The sequence below is a fragment of the Monodelphis domestica genome, chromosome 1 (genome assembly GCF_027887165.1).
Source record: "Monodelphis domestica isolate mMonDom1 chromosome 1, mMonDom1.pri, whole genome shotgun sequence".
NCBI lineage: Eukaryota > Metazoa > Chordata > Mammalia > Didelphimorphia > Didelphidae > Monodelphis > Monodelphis domestica.
In genome coordinates, this window is record NC_077227.1 from 258,030,864 (window position 1) to 258,052,519 (window position 21,656).

General features: G+C 37.4%; 1 protein-coding gene across 3 annotated transcripts in view; it reads right to left on the minus strand.

The window, feature by feature from the left end:
- Positions 1-21,656, minus strand: part of DNAL1 (dynein axonemal light chain 1) — a 63,823-nt gene that overhangs the window by 37,237 nt on the left and 4,930 nt on the right. For 2 of the 3 annotated variants that reach the window (XM_007472857.3, XM_056810694.1), the window contains exons 2-3: positions 14,588-14,790; positions 14,311-14,403 (exon numbers count right to left, since the gene is read on the minus strand). In XM_007472857.3, coding sequence (XP_007472919.1) covers positions 14,311-14,403; positions 14,588-14,790 — 296 coding nt within the window. Of the gene's footprint in view, positions 1-7,458; positions 7,695-14,310; positions 14,404-14,587; positions 14,791-21,656 lie in introns of those variants that run through there. The other variant, XM_007472859.3, reaches the window with a different exon arrangement.

Here is a 21,656-nt window from a genome sequence, read left to right on the forward strand (position 1 = left end):
TTCATTTGGAAGAACAAAAGATCAAGGATATCCAGGGAAATAATGAAAAAAAATGCGAAGGAAGGCGGCCTTGCAATCCCAGATCTCAAACTATACTATAAAGCAGTGGTCATCAAAACAATTTGGTACTGGCTAAGAGACAGAAAGGAGGATCAGTAGAATAGACTTGGGGTAAGGGACCTCAGCAAGACAGTCTATGATAAATCTAAAGACCCTAGCTTTTGGGACAAAAATCCAGTATTTGTTAAAAACTGCTGGGAAAATTGGAAGACAGTGTGGAAGAGATTAGGTTTGGATCAACACCTCACACCCTACACCAAGATAAACTCAGAATGGGTAAATGACTTGAACATAAAGAAGGAAACTATAAGTAAATTAGGTGAACACAGAATAGTATAGATGTCAGATCTTTGGGGAGGGAAAGATTTAAAAACCAAGCAAGACTTAGAGTCACAAAATATAAAATAAATAATTTTGACTACATCAAATTAAAAAGTTTCTGTACAAGCAAAACCAATGTAACCAAAATCAGAAGGGAAATAACAAACTGGGAAATAATCTTCATAACAAATAACTCTGACAAAGGTTTAATTACTCAAATTTATAAAGAGCTAAACCAATTGTACAAAAAATCAAATCATTCCCCAATTGATAAATGGGCAAGGGACATGAATAGGCAATTTTCAATCAAAGAAATCAAAACCATTAATAAGCACATGAAAAAATGCTCTAAATCTCTTATAATCAGAGAGGTGCAAATCAAAACAACTCTGAGGTATCACCTCACACCTAGCAGATTGGCCAACATGAGAGCTATGAATGCTGGAGGGGATGTGGCAAAGTGGGGACATTAATTCATTGCTGGTGGAGTTGTGAATTGATCCAACCATTCTGGAGGGCAATTTGGAACTATACCCAAAGGGCAATAAAAGAAAGCCTGCCCTTTGATCCAGCCATAGCATTGTTGGGTTTGTACCACAAAGAGATAATAAGGAAAAAGACTTGTACAAGAATATTCATAGCTGTGCTCTTTGCAGTGGCAAAAAATTGGAAAATGAGGGGCTCCCCTTCAATTGGGGAATGGCTGAACATCTTGTAGTATATGTTGGTGATGGAATACTATTGTGCTCAAAGGAATAATAATGTGGAGGAATTCCATGGGGAGTGGAACAACCTCCAGGAAGTGATGTAGAGGGAGAGGAGCAGAACCAGGAGAACATTATACACAGAGACTGATACACTGTGGTACAACCGAATGTAATGGGCTCCTCCATTGGTGGTAATGCATCCATCCTGAACAACCCAGAGGGTTACAGGAGAAAAAACACTACCCACATCTAGAGGAAAAACCATGGAAGTAAAAACACTAAAGAAAACTACTTCTTAATGACATGGATCGAAGGGGATATGAATGGGGAAAGACTCTAGATGAACATCCTATTGCAAATACCAACAACATGGAAAGAGGTCCTGATCAAGAACACATGCAATATCCGGTCAAACTGTGCCTCAGCTTTGGGAGGGGGGGGGGAAGGGGATGGAGGAAAAGAAAATGATTTTTGTAACCAAGGAACAATGTTTGAAATTAAAAATAATTTTTTTTTTAAATCAGCCTTTTATCCCATTAAAAAGACTAACTTTTTTTTAGTACTATACATTTATAATGAGATATTTACGTTTTCTGAAATTAGGGTGCTTAAGGATGTTGCAAAAAAAAATAATGGTTGTGATTTTGGGGCTACTATCATAAATATAAATTTTATTCCCATATAGTTTCCAAAGAAAAATTGGAGAATATATTTTGGAGAAATATATTTTATACATGGCAGGGCAGGTATAGATTACACTGGTTTTTATTAGAATTTGTTTTAAGAACAAACCTCCAAAATGAAAGCTAAGCTATTTATGTTATTTCATCTTTTTTTAAAAAAAGGCAGATGTTTTAAAATAGTTGTTATTGTTGAGTCATTCACTCATGTTCCACTCTTTATGAAACCAATTGGGATTTTTGTGGCAAGGATATTGGTGTGGTTTGCCATTTCCTTCTCTAGCTCATTTTCCAGATGAGAAAACTTAGGCAAACAGGGTTAAGTGACTTGCCCTTGGTCACTTGGCTAATAAAAGTCTGAAGCTGAATTTGAACTTAGGAAGATGAGCTCTCCTGACTTTAGATGCCATACTTTATCCATTTTGCCACCTAGCTGTCTGGCTTTTTAAACAGACCAGGTCCAAATTTTACTCTCCGTCTATTCTGTTTCCTGAAGGTGGTCATAGAGGAAATGAAGCCAGCCAAAAGATATAACTTTAAAATATTTCATATATTAAATGGTATAGATGTTTACTTTTTAAAAAGTTTTAACTCTTACCTTCTATCTTAGTATGAATTTTAAGACAGAATAGTGGCAAGCCCAGGCAATCAGGGTCAAGTAACTTACCCAGGCACACAGTTAAGAAGTGTCTGATGCCAGATTTAAACCCAAATCCTCTTGACTCCCGACCTGGTGTTCTATCTACTCTGCTACCTAGCTACCCCTAATAAATGTTTTGAACTGTTATTTGATTATGTGGATAATCTGCCTACAAATCTATCTACAAATGCTAAAGGAACTATTTTTCCTGCAAAGCACTAATAAACATTTTCATAATTAAGTAATTTTAAAAATAATTCTTTTCAACTGAGTGAATCTATCATATGACCTAACTTTTCCCGAAGTCAGCAGGAGATAATCGTATAGTTTATATTAATCCAAAGGATCCTAAATCAGCACTAGCCTAAAACTTTCTCTCAAAATATGTATATATGTTGATAATATATAAGTAGAATATACTTAAAGAGTATCATAGGAGCTAATTTTATTTAATAACATTATAGCACAGAATCTGAATTAGAAGGGTTCTGAGAAGTTATTCAACAAATTCCCTCCAAGACATAGTTATCAGCTTTACATCTTAAGACCTCTACCCTACTTTTAGACAGCTCTAAATGTCCAAATTTTTTTGTTGTTGTTTACCGCTAGCTGAAAACTCTCTCCAACTTTTATTCACTGTTACTAGCTCAAGTCTCTGGGGTCAAGCAGAATGCATCTAATCCATTTCTACATGACAATTCTTAAAATGTTCTCCTGAAGTCTACCTTTTTTTCTTCAGGCTAAATATCCCCAAGTCTCTAACCATCCTGGTGCCCCTGAAGGATACAGCTTATCAAATGTCCTTTCTAAAATGTGGTACCCAGAACCAAACACAATACCCCAGTTGTTGTCTGACCAGGGCAGAATACAATGGGAGTATCATCTTCCCTGGTCTAAATACTATTCCTCTCTTAAAGCAGCCTGAGTGAACTAGTTTTCAAATTGTTGGATGAATATTAAGTATGTAGTACACTTAAATTTTCAGACCTTTTCCACACATTGATGCTAAGCAAACTTCCCTCATCCTCTACTTTTCTTTTTAAAAAAGAAAAACGAAACAAAATTAAAACCTCCCCTTCTGCTTTAGAATTGATACAAGTATTAGTTTCAAGGCAGAAGGGCTATAAGGGCTAGAAAATACGGGGTCACACAGCTAGGAAGTATCTAAGACTACATATGAACCCAGGTCCTTTCAAATCTAGGTCTCACTATCCACTGAGCTCTCTTATTTTCTACTTATAAAGTTGATTCTTTAACCCAAGTACAAGGCTTTATATTTAACTCAGTGTTCTAGTATCCCTGTATCTTCTTGGCTACTATTTTTTCTCAGGTTAGCTAAGCCTCCCGGTATTGTGTTATATGCACAATGGTTAATATGCTATCTATTCCTCCATCCAAGTTACTGATAAAAATACTAAACACCAAAGGGTCAAGGACAGATCCTTCCTAAGACACTGCTGAAAACCTCCTTCCAAGTTGTGAGCTTTATACATTAAAAGCATTTACTAAATATCTATAGAATTGATCTATTGATTCTTTTGGGAACCCAAATTTTTTCTTTGTTATTTCAGTGGGGTAAGAAATGCCTCTACTGGTGCAGAAAAGCAACTCATCCATAGCTTATTTCCTGGATTTGCCTGTAGTCATCCAGCTAAACTGTAAAACTAGGTAGTTCTCCAACCCAGATCAGCCTGGCTCCAAGGCTGACTCTCCAGCCAAAATCCTATATCCCATCTCTTCATTAGAATAATAGCGGGCACTTCTATATCAAAGCACTTATATAGCATCTCATTTGGATCTCAAAAAATCCCTGTGAGATAGACAGCACAGGTGTTATTATTCTCATTTTTCAGATGAAGAAACTGAGGCTACGGCTCACAGAGATTAAATGACTTTTCCATGGTTATACAGGTGGTACGTATGTCAGAGGCAGGATTTACTAACTCCAGGTCCATTCACATTAGTAATCCTTAATGACTATCCTTTGGTCTGGTCATGCAATCGCCTTTGAATTTGCCCTGGTCATTCAGAGGGTTACATTCCTTGCCCTCTGTGGCAGGCTTTGCCCTTCCTGGGTATTTGTCAGAATGGCAAAGCATCTTCCTCTAAAAAAACGGATTGTCAACACAAGGTCTTCAGTTCCTAAAAGTTCATCAGAGCAATGTACACAAAGTAACAAAAATAAAACTAAATTATCTGCCTCAGGAGGATGAAGAAAAACCATTTTAGATAAGACTTAAAATCAATTTGGGGGGCAGCCGAGTGGCTCAGTGGATTGAGAGCCAGGCCTAGAGACTGGAGGTCCTAGGTTCAAATGTGACCTCAGACACTCTACTGTGTGACCCTGGGCAAATCATTTAAGCTCCATTGCCTGGCCCTTACCACTCCTCTGTCTTAGAATCAATACTCAGTATTGACTCCAAGATGGAAGGTAAGGGTTTAAAAAATTGATTCTAAGACAGAAAGTAAGGTTTGTTTGTTTTTTTTTAAATCAATTTGATTAAATGTTTATTAAATGCCTAGTTGGTACTTAGGTTAGCTTAGGGTTTGGTAGGGAAATAGAGCACACAGCTAAGAAATCATAATACATATGGGCTCCTCAGAAGGGTATAAAACAAGGCTCTATTTACTTTATATTTATTCTGTATATACTGGATATGTACATACTGTCTCCTGTGATACAATGTAAGCTCCCCAAGGACAGGGATCATTTCTTGGTCTTTGTATCCCAAGGGCCAAAGCATGGGATCTGGCATGTAGGAGGTGCTTAATCCTTTTAGTCATTAATTGCTATGTGAAGTCATTTATAAAATAAGGAAGAGGAATTAGGTAATAGCTAAGGTTCCTTCCAATATTAAAATCCCATGATGGGGGGCAGCTGGGTAGCTCAGTGGATTGAGAGCCAGGCCTAGAGATGGGAGGTCCTGGGTTCAAATCTGGCCTCAGACACTTCCCAGCTGTGTGACCCTGGGCAAGTCACTTGACCCCCATTGCCTAGCCCTTACCACTCTTCTGCTTTGGAGCCAATACACAGTACTGACTCCAAGATGGAAGGTAAGGGTTTAAAAAAAAATCCCATGATGCTCGGGGGGGACAGTGGTGAAGTACGAAGTTGGAGAGAATAAAGAAATTTGAAATTAAAGCATCTATTAGTTCAAATCTGATATACAAAGTTCCATAACTCATGCCACTATTACTAATGATATATACTTTAGTTTAATTCAATCAATATTGTATACAAATTTTCAAACACCTATATATTTGTAGTGAAATACATGCAAGTTTTGTCTTTCAAGTTAAATTTCTTTTTGTAATAATTTGATACTTAAAAATTGAGTTGAAATTTTATTTAGGTAAATTTGCCTTAGAATTGCTGGGGTGGGGGTGGTTGTAAAACAAACTTTCTCTAATTTTTTTAAAAGAATTCATCAAATAAGTGTCTAACATTGTGCTTGAACTCAGGTCCTCCTAATTTCAGAAGAGACACTCTATCCACTGTGCCACCTAACTTGTTAGAAAGAGCCAAATGTTAAATTTTCAGTGGCAGGGATACGCTGAAGTCAGATTAAATTGCTCTCAGAGCAAACTGTTAAATTTTTAGTGAGAATACTTATACATTCAGTAAATTACAAATCTGGGCTTGATGTCTTATTTTGTTGATTATCCAGACTGAATAAAGTTACAGAGAAACCTTATTGTACATTTCATTTTTTTTTAAAGGAGCAGGAATCTAGTTGTTAAACATTTACCAGCATATCTGAAACTCTCTCTCCTAATGTGGGTTACCATTCTCTCTGCAACTTTTAAATGTGTGGAAGAAATAAGAATTTAAATGATTTGCCTATGGTCATAGAAGGCATCTGAATCCAAGGCTTCCTGACCCAGATAGTTCTCTATCCAACAAAGCCATGGTGCTTCTCAGCTATTCACTTTCGGTTGAAAAACCAGGACCAGTTGTCGTCTTCAGCTCTGCTTCCTGGACACACACCTTTCACTTCCAAGGGTTACCTAAAATTTTATTGGACTCTCTACTCAGTCAATAGAGAAGTATGTAGTCAGTGATTCCCCTCTAGGATGGTCTACTAGTTCAAAAGAAATATTTGAACCTGTTCATTAACTTTCCTGACTCATACTCGAGAAACTATTTGAGGCCTGTGGGGTTTTTGTTTGTTTTGTTTTGGCTAGCTTTTAGAACTAAATTCCAGAACCTTCTCAGTTTTTAGATCTAACCACATAAATGAAAGAAGGAATGGGGAGGTGGAAGGATCATTTACTGAAATGAAAGCAGGGCAGTAATCGCTCTTCTTGCTATGGACTATCTTCCCAATCCTCTCCACCTACCCTTTCACACTGCTTGGCATAGTTGTTCTAGCACTGGAATTACAAGAAAAGAACAACTAACCATATCCACTCTGTCCTTAGGGATGATCACTTACTGTCCTAAATTTTCTATTTGTCCAGAAGAGTCTGGAAGCAAGACTCCCAACCAATCAACACCTATTCTCTTTCCAGAAACTGGTTTGAGTTTTCAAGGCTGTAAATAAACAGAATGGCTCATTGGAGCTCATCACTGTTACTAGGCAAATCAGGGCTTCGCAAAGCAGCTGAGAAAGAGGCAGGCGGCTAGCAAACCTACCAGAGTCGAATCTACACCATTACCGCCCACAGATGATCCTCACCGTTAATTAGAAATAACAAGTGTACATTCACTGTTGCGCCAATCACAGCCAGAGTCCTCCCCATCTCTCCGGGGAAGGGAATTCCTCCAGTGCAAGAGGCTCGCTTTCCCCTCTTCTCTCCCATCTCTCCTCTACCCCAGCCCTTTTCCAATCCCCTTCTCCCTCTGGGTTTTCACTACCCCCAGCCCAAGCCGCTGCCATCCACCTCAGGCCCCTCTCCCCACAAGGGACCTTCCCCACCCCCTTTGCCCGAGACTCCCTCCTCCGAGTAAGTGCCCGGTCACGCTCCTCACCCCCTCACCCCTACTTCTTCGCCTCCGCTCCCCACCCCAACCCAACGTTTGTCTCCCCAAACCCAGTAGGTTACTCACCATTCCGCTCCGTTGCTACTGTCACTGCGGCGGTTGCTAGGGCCCAGCTTGGGCCTAGGCGCATGCGTACTGTCAGGAGGTATACAGGCGCGTTCGCGCGCAGCAGCATCCCCTTACCCCTCGGTCGCGCGCGTGAGGCGAGAGGCATTGTGGGATGACTGAAGGGGTCGACTGAATCCTTCCGTTTCAGCCGCCAGAGGGGAGTGGTGGGGGTGGGTGGAGTGCTGGGCTCTATGGTTATGGAGGACTAGGGATGGGGCGGGGCTGAGGGCAAGTGGTTTCTGGGAAAAGGCTAAGGAGAAAACAGTCGAATTACTGTCCAGTAGTTTCTGCTCCTGGGTATTTCAGAGTTAGCCGACCGAGAAGAATGACGTTCCAGGCATAAGAAATTTAAAATTGGGGTGGGGGTGGGGTGGTAGCTGAGTGGCTCAGTGGATTGAGAGCCAGGCTTAGACATGGAAGGTTCAGGGTTCAAATGTGGCTTCACACTTACTTGCTGTGTGACCCTGGGCAAGTCACTTAACCCCCATTGTCTAGCCCGTACTGCCCTTCTGCCTTAGAACCAATACACAGTATTGATTTTTAAGACAAATGGTAAGAATTTTTAAATAAATATAAAATGTCTTTGGCCACATGCATCCAAAAGAACACTCCCAGCCCACCCCCCAAAAAAATTAATGCCAAGAAAGATAAAACATGTTGCTGTCTCAGAGTGTCTGTGGGGGAAGGGAGGAAACAAAAAATATATATATATACAATTAAGGATATACAAAAAAATATAATAAGCCATGGAAATATTTGTATGACTGAACATGTATGATCTATCAAATTCCTTGCCTTCAAGGAGGGGAAAGTATATGGAACTCAAAACATTTTTTAAAACAATGTTAAAAATGTTCGCTACAATGTAATTGAAAAAATAGAATTAAATATTTATATATGTAAACATTTAATTTTTATTTTATTATTTATACACGCATTTAAACATCAGGTTGTAGCTCCAGTGCTTGGGTTTTTAATCAATACCAACTGAAAGAATATGGAAAGTTCACATCATACTGGGTTGGGGATCTGATGGGCTAGAATAAAATATGGGCCTATATAGGTAACCATCAGATTATTTAAAAAGAGAAAGGCCTAACAATAGGAGAAAGATTCTTGATCTGAAGTCCAAATTGATTTTTGGGGGTTCAGAAACTTGGATGAGGGAAAAAATACATCTTTATATTCGTTAATCTTTGGTTTCCTTTGTATCTTATGTTTTTTAATCCTATGTATTTTATGCATTTAAAAAAACGTCATTTTGGGAGGGAGTCCAGAGGGATCACCAGAAGGCCAAAGGATCCTGAACACAAAAGGTTATAAGAAGCCCTGAACTTGGGGCGTTGGGAAAGAGCTTGGGAAAAGGTTTCCTTGTAAAGGTGGAACCTAAGTTGAACCTTCAAAGGCACTAAGCTGTTAGAAGAGGCAGAAGTGAGGAAGGACAGCATTTGAGGCATGTTGATGTAGTCTGTGCAAAGACAGGGTAGCTGGAGATGGAACACATCATTGAAAAACAGAAAGTAGGTCAGTTTGATTGAAGAGTACATGAAAGTAACAGAAAAAGCACACTAGAGCTGGACATAGGAGGATTCTAAATGCCAAGCTGAGGAGGTTGGGTGTGTATTCTAGAATCAATAGGGAATCAATAAAGCTTCTTGAGCAAAGGAGTGACATGATCTTGTGTGGAAAATGGACTGGAAAGGACTTTGGGGCAAGGAGAATGGAATAGAATAAACATATAGAACCTACTAGTTACTATGCTAAGCCCTGTTTATGGTATCCTACTTGGTCCTCACATCAGTTGTCAAGTTGGTGCTATTATTTTCCCCATTTTACAGCTGAGGAAATGGAGGCAGGCAGTGGTTAGATGACTTGCCTAGGACCACACAGCTAGTAAATGTCTGAGGATGGATGTGAACTCAAGTCTTCTTGACTCCAGGCCCAGGGCTTTATCCACCCTGCCACTCACTAGGTATTGTGAATTTAAGCACCTGGAAGGATGGTGGAATCGTCAACAGAAACAGGATGTGTATGGAGGTGAGATATCTTCTGTTTTTTAACATGTTGAGTTTAAAATACAACAGAGATGTCCAGGGGATGGCCAACAGGCATCTAGTAAAATGGACCTGGAACTCAGAACAAAGATACAGGCTGGATATAGATTGGGGAGTCATCTGGGTAGAGATGATAATCAAACCCTTGGAACAGATGAGATCATTGAGAATATACTGAGAGAAGGGAACCTAGGCCAGAGAGCCTGGCATGACTCTGTGATTAGGAGACAAGACTCAGATGATGACTTAGCAAATGAGACTGGGAAGAAAGGATGAAAGAAATGCCAAGTGGATGGGAGTAGTGGTGGGACACCAGAAGGTGGGGGTTTGAGTGGATGTGGGGGGGGGGTCAATAGTGTGAAAAGTTTCAGGAGAGTCAGAAAAGAATGAGAACTGAGTAAAGATCATGAAATTTTGCAATTAAGAGATTCTTGATAAACCTAGAAAGATCAGTTTCAGTTAAATCCAAGGTCAGATCCCTTCTCGACAAGGTGGTCCAGCTTTCATTTAGAAACCTTCAGTGAAGTGGAACCCTTGGACAACCCTTTCCATTTCTAGGTATGTTTATTTGTAGAAAAAATAATGGTAGCTGGCATTTAAATAGCATTTTGTTTGCAAAGTGCTATATATATATATATATATATATAAGTATATATATATATATATACTTATATATATATATATATATATATATTTAACTCCTTTGATCTTCACAACAATACTGTGATGTGTGCTATTATCATCTCCATTTTACAGATCAGAAACTGAGGCACAGTAAGATTAAGTGATTTGCCCAAAGATACACAGCCAGTAAAATTCTGAGGCAAGATTCAAACTCAATTCTTCCTGTCTCAAGTCTTACACTAACCACTATGGAACCTAGCTGCACATTATAGGAAGTTTTTCTTATGCATTAAGTTGAAATTTTCCTTTGTACAGTTTACCCTGAAAGCCAAATAAAACTAATCTACTTCCACTCAGCAATTATTCAATTTCTTGAAGACAGTTATTGTCACTCTTAAATCTTCTTTAATCCAGGTTCCATCTCCATGTGCCTACTGCAGATTTTCTCCTACAGAACTTTTATCTACTTGGCACAATAGTTATTTGGATTTAGGATGCTTGCATTAGAGTCCAAGCTACAACATTTATTACTATCTGGCTCATTTTACTTCTTTGCCTTAGTTTCTTTATCTGAAAAATGGAGATAATACTTGTACTATCTACCATAATATGCTGGTAAATGTTTAACTCCAGGTTAAGAGGGTAGAAGGGAAAGCGTACATCGGACACACACGTTTAATCATCACTAGGGGCATGTCATGGAGACAAGAGGCCCCGAGTTCAAATCTAACCTTGGACACTTCCTAGCTGTGTGACCCTGGGCAAGTCACAACTCCCATAGCCTAGCCCTTATTGCCCTTCTGTTTCAGAACTGATATTACGAATTGATATTTAAAAACGGATACTATAACAGAAAGAAAGAGTTTTAAAAAATTAATCAGCATTATTAACATTTTCCCCATAAAGTCTAGATGAGCTAGATAAAATCTAGAAAAAGTCTAGATAAAACAAATCAAGCCCTGGTTTGTAAAGTTCACCAATTTTTGAGATATAAACTCTCACACTGAAAATTTAACAATCAGCATCTCTCTACAGCTGGCTCCAGCACATTACCATCTGAAAGTCACAAGCACAATATAAAATGATTATTCAGATAATCTTAAACTGTTAGGATTCTCCCCCCCACCCCCAAGAGAACCTTCTTCTACAGTTTTATGGTTCTGTTTACATCAGGAATCTAATTTTCAAGCAAATCTGCTAAACTCTGCAAAGTATCTATGTAACTGTACTTTGAACTAATGATGGCAAGAGCTTTGGAATGGGAGTCTAGAGATCAGATACTGGTTTTAGTTCATCTGAAAGCAGAAGGCATAAGCTTGGGCAAGTCATTTCGGTTCTGAGATTCAATTTCTTTATGTGTTAAAAGGAAGGGGGTTGGGTTAGATATTTTATAAGATTCTTCATGCTCTAATATTCTATGATTCTAGGTAGTCATTCATTCACAGATAAATGTTCTCTTGAGGCTCAGAAACCAACAACTGTATCTTATTTTTAAGATCTTATTTTACTGTTATCTATTCTTTACTCACTTGGCACCACAAAGGCTTGTGGCTGAAAGCAATAAACTGTGATTGACCATATAAACCATATAAACTCTGCATGCATGTTCTTCAGAAATTTATTTGTCTTTGAAAATTAATTTAACAACATCCTCTATACACATTTTAGATCAATCTTTCTGATTTCAAAATTTAAGAACTTATAAGGAAAAAAAAGTTATGCTCTGTTCTTTAAACTCTTATGATAAACAATTCCACAGCATGAAGGGTATCCTTGTGTATAATTTTTTAAACACTCTAATAAATAAAATTTAAAGTCAAATAACTCTATTTCTACCTAAACAATCTTAAAAAAGGAAAACAGTAAATAGAATGTGCCAAAAAATATTTAGATTCTATAAATCTAGAACAAAAATCTATATACAAAAGAATTCACAAAGTAGCATCTTATGGCTGAAAATGGACACAATGAGAAAATGTTAACTATAAATAAATACGAGTATTTCTGTTGTTGTTTTTAAATAAGTGCATAGTTTGGATAAGAGAGGGGAGAGAGGTATTTATCAAGTCTAATGGCCTGATTAGAGACAAAATACTGATTTGACATGCTTTATTTAAAACACACATCAAAGCACAACTAAAAACCTGGCCTTGAGACTAATGCCCCTTTAAGGATACTTAAACAGTCAAATTCATTCAAGTGACATTAGAATGCACAGTAAATCAACCTCAGATTATGGCTTTTGGTTTTTTAAAGGCACATTTTTCCCTTACTGTTGTTTTAGAAAGATTTCAAAATAGCCAACTTGCCACTTTTCTATTTCTTACATGAATAGCCCCAAGAAAGGGCAGCACAATACTCAATTTGCTGAGGTTTCTCTAACACTAAATGTTACTAAAATGTCACTAAATGAAGTGTGACTTCAGTTTAGAAATGGTAATGTTATAAAGAGTGTTATAACAACGACTAATCTTGGGGCTGTAAGGGTAGTTCTGAATCCAAAGGGCTTCCTACTGGCCAAACAATATATAAAAACTCAGTCAGAAATCCTCCCATTCCCCTCAACCCCCAATGAATTATATGTGTACATCATGGACAGAAGCTTAAATGAAAACAAAACAAAAATATTTTAATATCCTCTAACCCAAAACACACACTCTCAAAAAATCATTGGTGATTTAGGAGAGGAAGATTCCCTCCTTCATCAGTAAATTTTACTTTAGATTCCTAGAGTAGTGGAAGGATTCTGACTGCCCATTAGAAAAGTGCAATTTCTGTTCTACAGTTGTTTGCTTTGGAGGACAATCTGAGTTTAGAATACTTTTTTGAAACTTCAAGTATATATAAATAAAGTATAAATAAATAAAAATAGAGAGGAAAAAATGATGCTGCAAATACTGAAACCCATGCTCAGAATTTGACTGCTGTTTGCTAGGGAGACACTTAAGATTTTCTAAATAGGAATTTATTTCATGGTGAAATCTTTGCTGATCCTTAAAAAGGTGGCTTCCACAAACCCCAAGGTCAGTGAAGCTAATCTTACAACTTCATGGTGATCTTTAAATCAAGAAGTAAAATTCCTTATCAAAAACCCAAGGGTGAGTAATCAATAATAAGATCACATTCAAAAGTATAAACCCCTGGTCAGAAAAAATTTAGAAATATTTCTTGACAGACAGAAAAATGCTTTTCTATGAGTATAAAAGAGCATGGAAAAACAGAAGGTAGACTAGCCACCTGTATACAAATTGATTTTTATCACCAAAAGGGGCCATAATAAAAAATATTTTTGTTCTTTCATTTAGTAATTATCTTCCTCTTTATGCTGAAGCCTCCACGTTTGGCTGGCAAAGTTTTGCAGAGTCAATCTGAAGTCTTATTTTGTTAGACAGCTTAAGAATAACAGGTTCTGATAAACACAAAATTGAAATATATCTGACCCTTTTCATCCATTTCCTTGAATTGCTACTGAAAAAAAAATACTATTTCCTTGGTAATTTTACATCTCCTACCCAATATATAGATGGATGTGAGATCTCAATTTTCATGTTACAGAGCTATGCAGATTCAAGCCTTTAACTTCTTTTGAAATCAATTTGTTGCATTGTTTGAGTATTCACTCCAACCCAACCTTATAGTTCTATAACCTTCATTTTAGATGCATCTTCAGAAACTCTAAGATCTTCTTCCAAGATTCCTCCTGAGCAATGGCATGGGCTCTGCACTGACCCCCACCCAGAATAGGGACCCCCAGCCACCGGTCCAAGGCAACTGGAAAAAATGGGCTATTGGGTGGATCAATTCTATGACCTGCATTGGGATAACTCAGAAGAGTGTAATTTTTTTTCCCATGCTCCTCTAATCGCTTAATTGCCAGGTCCGCATACAAAGAGCTATTCCATTGCTTGTCATCCTCTCCAACCACAAAAAGGAAGTGAGAGTTAGCTTTTTCTATGGGGATAAGGCTGTCTCCATAAGCAGGATCCAAGGGGTCTACAAGAGCTTCTTTAACATCATATACTCCTGAGGAACTGACAGTGATTTTATCCAGGTCAAAGGGAAGTCCTGGTAGGGTTACTGGACCACACTGAAGAGCAGTGCCTGTGTTGGAGATGCAACCATTGATACTGACCACAGCAGCCACATCTGGGAGGAAGGTAGCCATTGAAAAGGCCAGTTCTGCTCCTTTGCCTGATCCAATCACTCCAATCTTGGGACCTTTGACCTTCAAATTAAAAGAGAGAGATAAAGGCACAACTATTAACTGAGTTACAAAGACTACCATGGATTGATTATTACTAATTTATTAACTGATTTATTATTTACATAGCATATATTTTACTGACTGCTTATGTTCCCATTATTTCCCTTCTCATGATGAATGAATTTCCTTCTGCCATACCACTCACCTTTGGGTGATTCTGCACAAATTTAGCTGCCTGAGCAAAGTAGTCAAGATTTAAGTCTTTCATGATGGGGGGCAGATCTTCAAAGGCAAAATATGGCAAAGCTAGGGTAGCAAAGCCTCGACAAGCAAGAAGGCTAGCCCGAAATTCATGTAGTCCTCCTTCATCACCAAACATGTCAATCACACCAGGAAATGGACCATCCCCTACAAAAACAAGGACAGGATGTAAGGTAATTTGTTCTTGATCTTATATAGAACAGTTTAAAACTTTTAAAGACTAATGTTTACTAAATATGGCACTTAGATGCACCATCAAAGCTCTTAATATACATTTCATTTTGACTTTCATTGACAAGTGCAGGTATTGCAATATGTGAAAAACATAAGAAAAAAGGAGCCTATAAGATAAAATCAAACAAAAAAACCCCAAGATTCTAAATTATTTTGTCTATAACTTCTATTATTCAACCAACCAAAAAGATGTTTGTCTTCACTGTAACACAGCAATACTCCCATCCTTCTTATTTTCCTGGTCCTTTTTCGCTCTTTACCTATAAGAATTCATTGCTGTTTTCTCTCTTTAAGCATGTTTAGTCTACATGGATAGTACTCTTTTGGTTCAGTCCTCTCCAGGATGAACTAACTTTCTGAACTTCCTCTACCAAGTCAGAAAAACTTCTTTCTTCACCACGGAAGCTCACTCCAACCCTTGACTCTACTTAGTAAGAGTAGGCTTCATCCCTGCAGCCTCTCTCTTTGATTGGCTAGTTCCTATCAGAACCTCAGTTTTGAGGAGAATGCCCAGGCTAGCCATGTCTTCAACCCTCTCCAGGCTACACTTGCTTTCTGGACTTTACTATACTATACCTTCCTTCATCTATTTCATCTCTTTTTCTAACAATCCCCATCTTTTTACTTTATTTTTTATGTTGCCATCCCCTATTAGAATGCAAGTTCCTTGAATACAAGGATTATTTTTCTTTTAGCTGGGAATATACTTAGCACATTGTAAACACTTAATAAATGCTTGCTGATGACTTGATTCTATTTTCTTAACTCCACATAATTTTATATAGATACTGCCATATTTTTAAAATTCTTCATATTCATGATCTTTTTTGGGGGGGTAAGGGGAGTTAGATCTATAATTTCATTAGTTTATACCAGAGATGTCAAACATGAAGTTCACAGGCTACATGTAGTCCACAACACTCCCACATGCAGCCTAAATCAGGTTAAAATTTAGTTTCTGTCTTATTTTATATATAAACATGTGGTTGTATGAATCAATATGTGGACTGCTGGGATCTTTCTGGACACTATAGTATTCTCCATTTCTATCTAAGTTTGATACCATTTGTGTACACTTTCTTCCAGGAAGAAAACCCCCTCTGCTAATGCAAATCTGTGATTTCCAGGCTTAGAGTTGTCTTGAAAAGCACCAATGGGTTAAATGCTTTGTCCAGGGTTGTGATGGTGAACTTATGACATGCGTACCAAAAAAGGCACATAGAGCCCTCTCTATGAGCACGACTGCAGTTACTCGCCAGAGATCATTACTCAAGGTTCCCTTCCCCCTCTCCATGCACCTAAGGACATTCCTCACTTTTCCTGCCCCTCTTCCCAGCAACCAATGGGAGCTCTTCCTCCCTCCCCTGTCTGGGGTAAGGGGGATGGGGGGGGGGGGCCTCACATGCTGCATGAAAGTGGGCAGCCTTTTGAGTCTGTGGTGAAAGTGATTTCTGTGGTGGGGTTGGAGAGGAGCTAGGTTTGACAGGAGCATAGCTCACAGTACAGCACATAGCTGGAGGGGAACAGAGCATTGGAACCATTCTCCTCCCATCTCCACACCTGCCGCTCTGCCCAGAAGCCCAGTGGGAGCTCTTCCTCCCTCCCCTGTATGGGGAAAGGGTGGGGGGCAGGGGATGACACTTGATCTCTGGGGGGGGGGTCCCACTCAGTCTGGGGGGGGCAGGGACAGCACTCTATCTCTAAAAGGTTTGCCATCACTGATCTGGGTTGACAAAAGTAATATTTCTCAGAAGCAGGCCTTGTACCCATGTCTTCCTGACTCTGGGGTTGGCTTACTCACTAGTACCTATACTGCTTCTCATCATTTAATCAAAGCAATAATATTCTATCATATTCACACAACATAATTTGTTCTACCTGATCTAATATAAAATGTTTCTGAACTAACAATCTTTTATTGATGAACACTTAGTATATTTCCATTTTTTCTCTTGACATCAACAAATAGTACTATCAGGAACATAAAATGTTTATTAATATAAGTTGATTTCTCCCCTTTCAGTAAATACCCTTGGGGTTGATTCCCTGCAGCAGGGCCACTGGGTCAAAGGAAATCCATATTCATAAATTTTTTTAAACTTTTACCTTCTGTCTTAGAATTCACACTAAGTAATCCTTCTAAGGTGTTAGGTAAGAGAAATTAAGTGACTTGTCCAGGGTCACGCAAATAGGAGGTGTCTGAGGCCACATCTGAAGCCAAAACCTCCTGTTTCTATGCCTGGCTCTTTATCTACCAAGCTACCATGGTGTCCCTGCACTTATAACTCTAAATTTATCATTCCATATTGCTTCCCTGATCCCTAATGGGGACCAATTCACAACCCCATCAGCAGAGTAATATCATGCGTGTTTTAACCATAGCCTTACCAAATAAAAGTCATCTTTTATTTCTGTCAATTTGGGACTCAGGTTGCATTTAATTTGCATTTTTCTGACTAGAAGTTTTGAGTTCTTTTTCATGTGACTCTTGAGAGTTTATAATCATTTAGAAAAATGTCCTTTCATTCTTTTGACAACTTGTCATTACAAAATAGTTCATGCTGATAAAAATATCAATTCTTTATACATTCAGAATGTCTTATTTTAAATCATTTGAAACAATAATTTCCCCAAGTTTGTTTAATCCTTTCTTAGTCTAGATTCATTGGTTTATTTTATACAAAAAGTTTTTTATTTTTATACAAATACAATTTTAATGTCAATACTCAATCATAACTTTCTGAGTCACAATTTAAGAATTTATCCCTTTTTGGAATGCTATCCACATCTAGAAAAAGAGCTATGGGAGTAGAAATAAAGGAGAAAAATATATGATTTATCACTTGGTTATATGGATATATGATTTGGGGTTGTGGTTTTTAAAGGTTTACTCTATTACAAGTATGAATAATATGGAAATAGGTTTTGAGTAATAAGATACATATAAGCCAGTGGAATTGCTTAGCTACTCTTGGGAGGGGGGAGAGAAGAGAAGAGGGAGAGAACATGAATCATGTATCCATGGAAAAATATTTTAAAATAAAATAAATTAAATAATGTGAAAATAAAATAAAATGATTTTTAAAAGAATTTAATCTTTTTTCTGTCAATGTGAAAGCTTTAGTCATCTCTTGTCCTCTAGCTTTTTATGATTTTTTAAAACTATATTTTGTTAGTCTATTCATTGTCCATCTCAGTATCATTCTCTTTTGAACTTAATTGCCATCTAAATGTTTTCCAATAACTTTTCTTTAAGAGTGAATACTGGTCCCAGTGGTTTGTGATTCAAGTTAACTGAATACTTTAACTTCTGAAATCTGGCTCTAACTCAACTATCTAACCTGTTATTCAATTTTTTAAAATACTGATTTATTATCCTATCTTTTAAAAATCCAGTACCAGATACTTTAGATAATTATCAATTTGCAAGATAATTTGAAATCAGAGGTACAAAATCCTCCTTCTTCCCTTTTCCTTGCTTTTCAAAAAGGATTCTATTATCGTAATGAAAGCTTCTATTCCTCATCATTTTGGTGTTTTAAATTTTTAATTGTTTTATCAAAAATTCTTTCTGTATCTATTGATAAGATGGGATTTAAAATTTTTTGTTTACTATGATTTCTTATGCTAATTGTTTCATGATATTTAGACATATTTACATTCCTGGAATGTCTCACTTGATCAAGTGAACAATTAAAAAAGAATATACTATTGAATTGTATTTGCCATGAGATTTTTGCACTCAGTACTCAAAAATATTGATCTAAAGTTCCTTGTATTTGCCTTTGAATGGTTTGAAGATCAATATGATTTAAAAATCAGAACAATATTTTAATCATAAGAAAAATTTGGTAGAATGCTACCTTTTTTCCATTTTTGAAAACAATTTATACATTAAAATTCTTCGTTCTTTGATAGTGTGAAAATCTAAGATTGGCCCAAATTATTCTTTTTGGTACCCTAATTTTTCCTTTAAAGTTTAAAAAGAGAAAGTTTTCATATTGAGTTAGAAAACTGCCTATTCTCTGATTGAATTAGGTTGCCATTCAGCCCCACCCTTTGACTGAATAAGAATAAATCCTGGTGCTTATCAGTCAATAAACTACTTAAGATGGAGGTGGGAGTAAACTCATGCACACTCTGGGGAGACACCAGAGTTCTCCTGGTCTAGTCTCTTGTCCCACATGACTTCTGGGTCCAGAAAACCCACCTCTGAATTGAGGTGAGGTTTGAGTCTACCCAATCAGAGGGACTCAGAAAAGTGATGTCTCAAGTAGTTTAAAGGGGACTTGGGGAAAATAGTAGCCTCTGGTGGCTAGGAGATGCTGATATGTTTATAGTGTGACCATGCAGCTGGCAGGGGAGGCAAGGGGGAGGAGCAGCTGGGAGAGTGCCAGTGTGAGTGAGTGCGGGGTTAGAGGAGCCCCAGGGTGGGCACACACATACTTGGTCTCAACGCTGCCCAAGGAGAGCTCTCTGGCACACCTGAAGTCTGTTTGAAAAGGTGATGCAGCCAGCTGGGGGAGGAGGGTTGTGAAGGGAACAGTTGGTGCTTTTTCTTTCTCTGGCTCACTTTTTATTATTTAATAAATAATTATAAATTAAGACTCTCCAGAGAATTTTAATCTTTACAATAGAATTTTCCTTGGGAACCCGTGTGTGTGTGTGTGTGTGTGTGTGTGTGTGTGTGTGTGTGTGTGTGTGTGTGTGTGTGTGTGTGTGTGTGTGTGTGTGTGTGTGTGTGTGTGTGTGTGTGTGTGTGTGTGTGTATTTTATATTTTTGTGAACACCTTCCATTTCCTTTACATTCTCAGTTTTCTTAGCATATGATTAAACATACTATACTCTGTTGTTTTTCTTTATTTCCTCACAATTCAATGGGATTTTTTTCTCCTCATTTGAAAAATTTCAGTAATTTGATTTTCTTCTCTCTTATTTGGCTAATTTAGTTAATGATTTACCAACTTTATTAGACTTTTAAAATTTCATTTCTTTTCATTTAGTTGTATGTGTTTACTTTCAAGTATGTTTATTTCTTTTGAATGCTATTTTCTTTTGTTTATTTTAGGTAGTAGATAAAGCACCAGGCTTGGAGTAGAGAGGACCTGTGGTTCAAATCTGGCCTCAGAAACTTCCTGTCTGACTCTAAGCAAGTTACTTAACCCCAAATGTCTATCCCTTACTACTCTTCTGTCTTAGAAGATTGCTACTAAGACAGAAAGTTCACCTAAGAAAGAAAATTCACCTCATTAAACTTTTCTTTTTCTCTTTTGTTGACATAAACACATAAGTTTGCTTCTAAGAATTACTTTTGTTGCAGCCCATAAATTATGGTATATTACATTATTATTTTATGAAAAAGGATGACAGATTACTATAAAGGCAAGAAAAGAAGTGAAGGATAAAACCACTCTAAAGAAAACTTTGCAAGATATCCAAAGGAGCAAAGTCATCTCAAGGGTATTTAGGGAAGAAATCAGGAAAAGGACTACATAGAGAAAAAATATGAAAAAGATTTGCAAAAATTGTTACAATAAATTAAGGATAGTATAACTACCACACTTGGATTTTAACATAGTTCCTAACATGCCTATAGAGAAAGCAGAAATTGCACACACACAAAAAGAACAAAACATGGGGGGAAAACCATTCAAATTAAATGAAATATAGAGAGCAGATCCATGTTGTAAATCAGTGTTGTCAAACTCAGAAACAGGGGCCACACTAAACTACATAAGGATGCCTTTTGGGACATGTAATTACTTTGAAACTGCATATTAATATTATCTATATTTTATTGTATTTTTGTTCTTTTTATTAAATATTTTCCAATTATATTTTCACTGGGAAGTATCAGGGAGTATTGGAGGCCACAATGATGTCTGTTTGACACATTTACTGTACAGAATATAATTGTGAGGGCATTAAGGTACCAACTTAGAAAGTATCTAAAGAAGGGGAAAATAACAATGATTTGGTAAAAAATCTATAATCTTTTTGAAAGCAAAAAAGTGTCCAAGAAAACATCAATAGCTACCAACCTATACATCTACACTCTTACCTCTAAAAAAATCCTTATGAAGGTCATCTATATATGAATTTAGGGCATCTTGACGAAGGTATTAGATATTCTGTGAATGCATCATTTTGTAAATGATATTCAACAACAAAATACATCATTACACCTGACAACTGACTGAAAGATGTAAAGAACTAATCAGTAAAATTTTTCCTAAAGTTTTATACAACTTCTTCCCCTTTGTTGGAGAATGGATCTCCTTATCTCAAGCAGGGTAAAAGGGCAGTGGCCACTCATGGAGCTTTCTGACCTGCTTCATTTCCAACCTGGGCCAGTTTGCCACGCCTTCTAGAGGAGGCTCACCATATTGGTGTTAGGAGTTCAGACACCAGACCATCTATCTTAGCCAAATGCAGTTCAGAACTCTTGAGCTCAAGCAACCTACTGACCTCAGTCTTCTTAACAGCAGGAATAATGGGCCAGGCCACTACAGCCTACCACCATTTCTTTGTATAAAGACTCCAATTCACACCCACAATATTAGTCAATTTCTGGATTGATTCAATTAATTTGCCAAATTTGAGCTCCATCCTCCAAAGGGTCTGCCTTTCCTAAGATAAACTTTTTCTTATTCTCCCTTACTTACTCAATCTTTGGGATGCCTACAAAGAATGCCTCTTCTTGATCATAGTTCTCTTTGCTTAAAACAAAGAAAAACATCTAAGTATATGAATGGTTTTTGTTCATTTATTGACCTCTC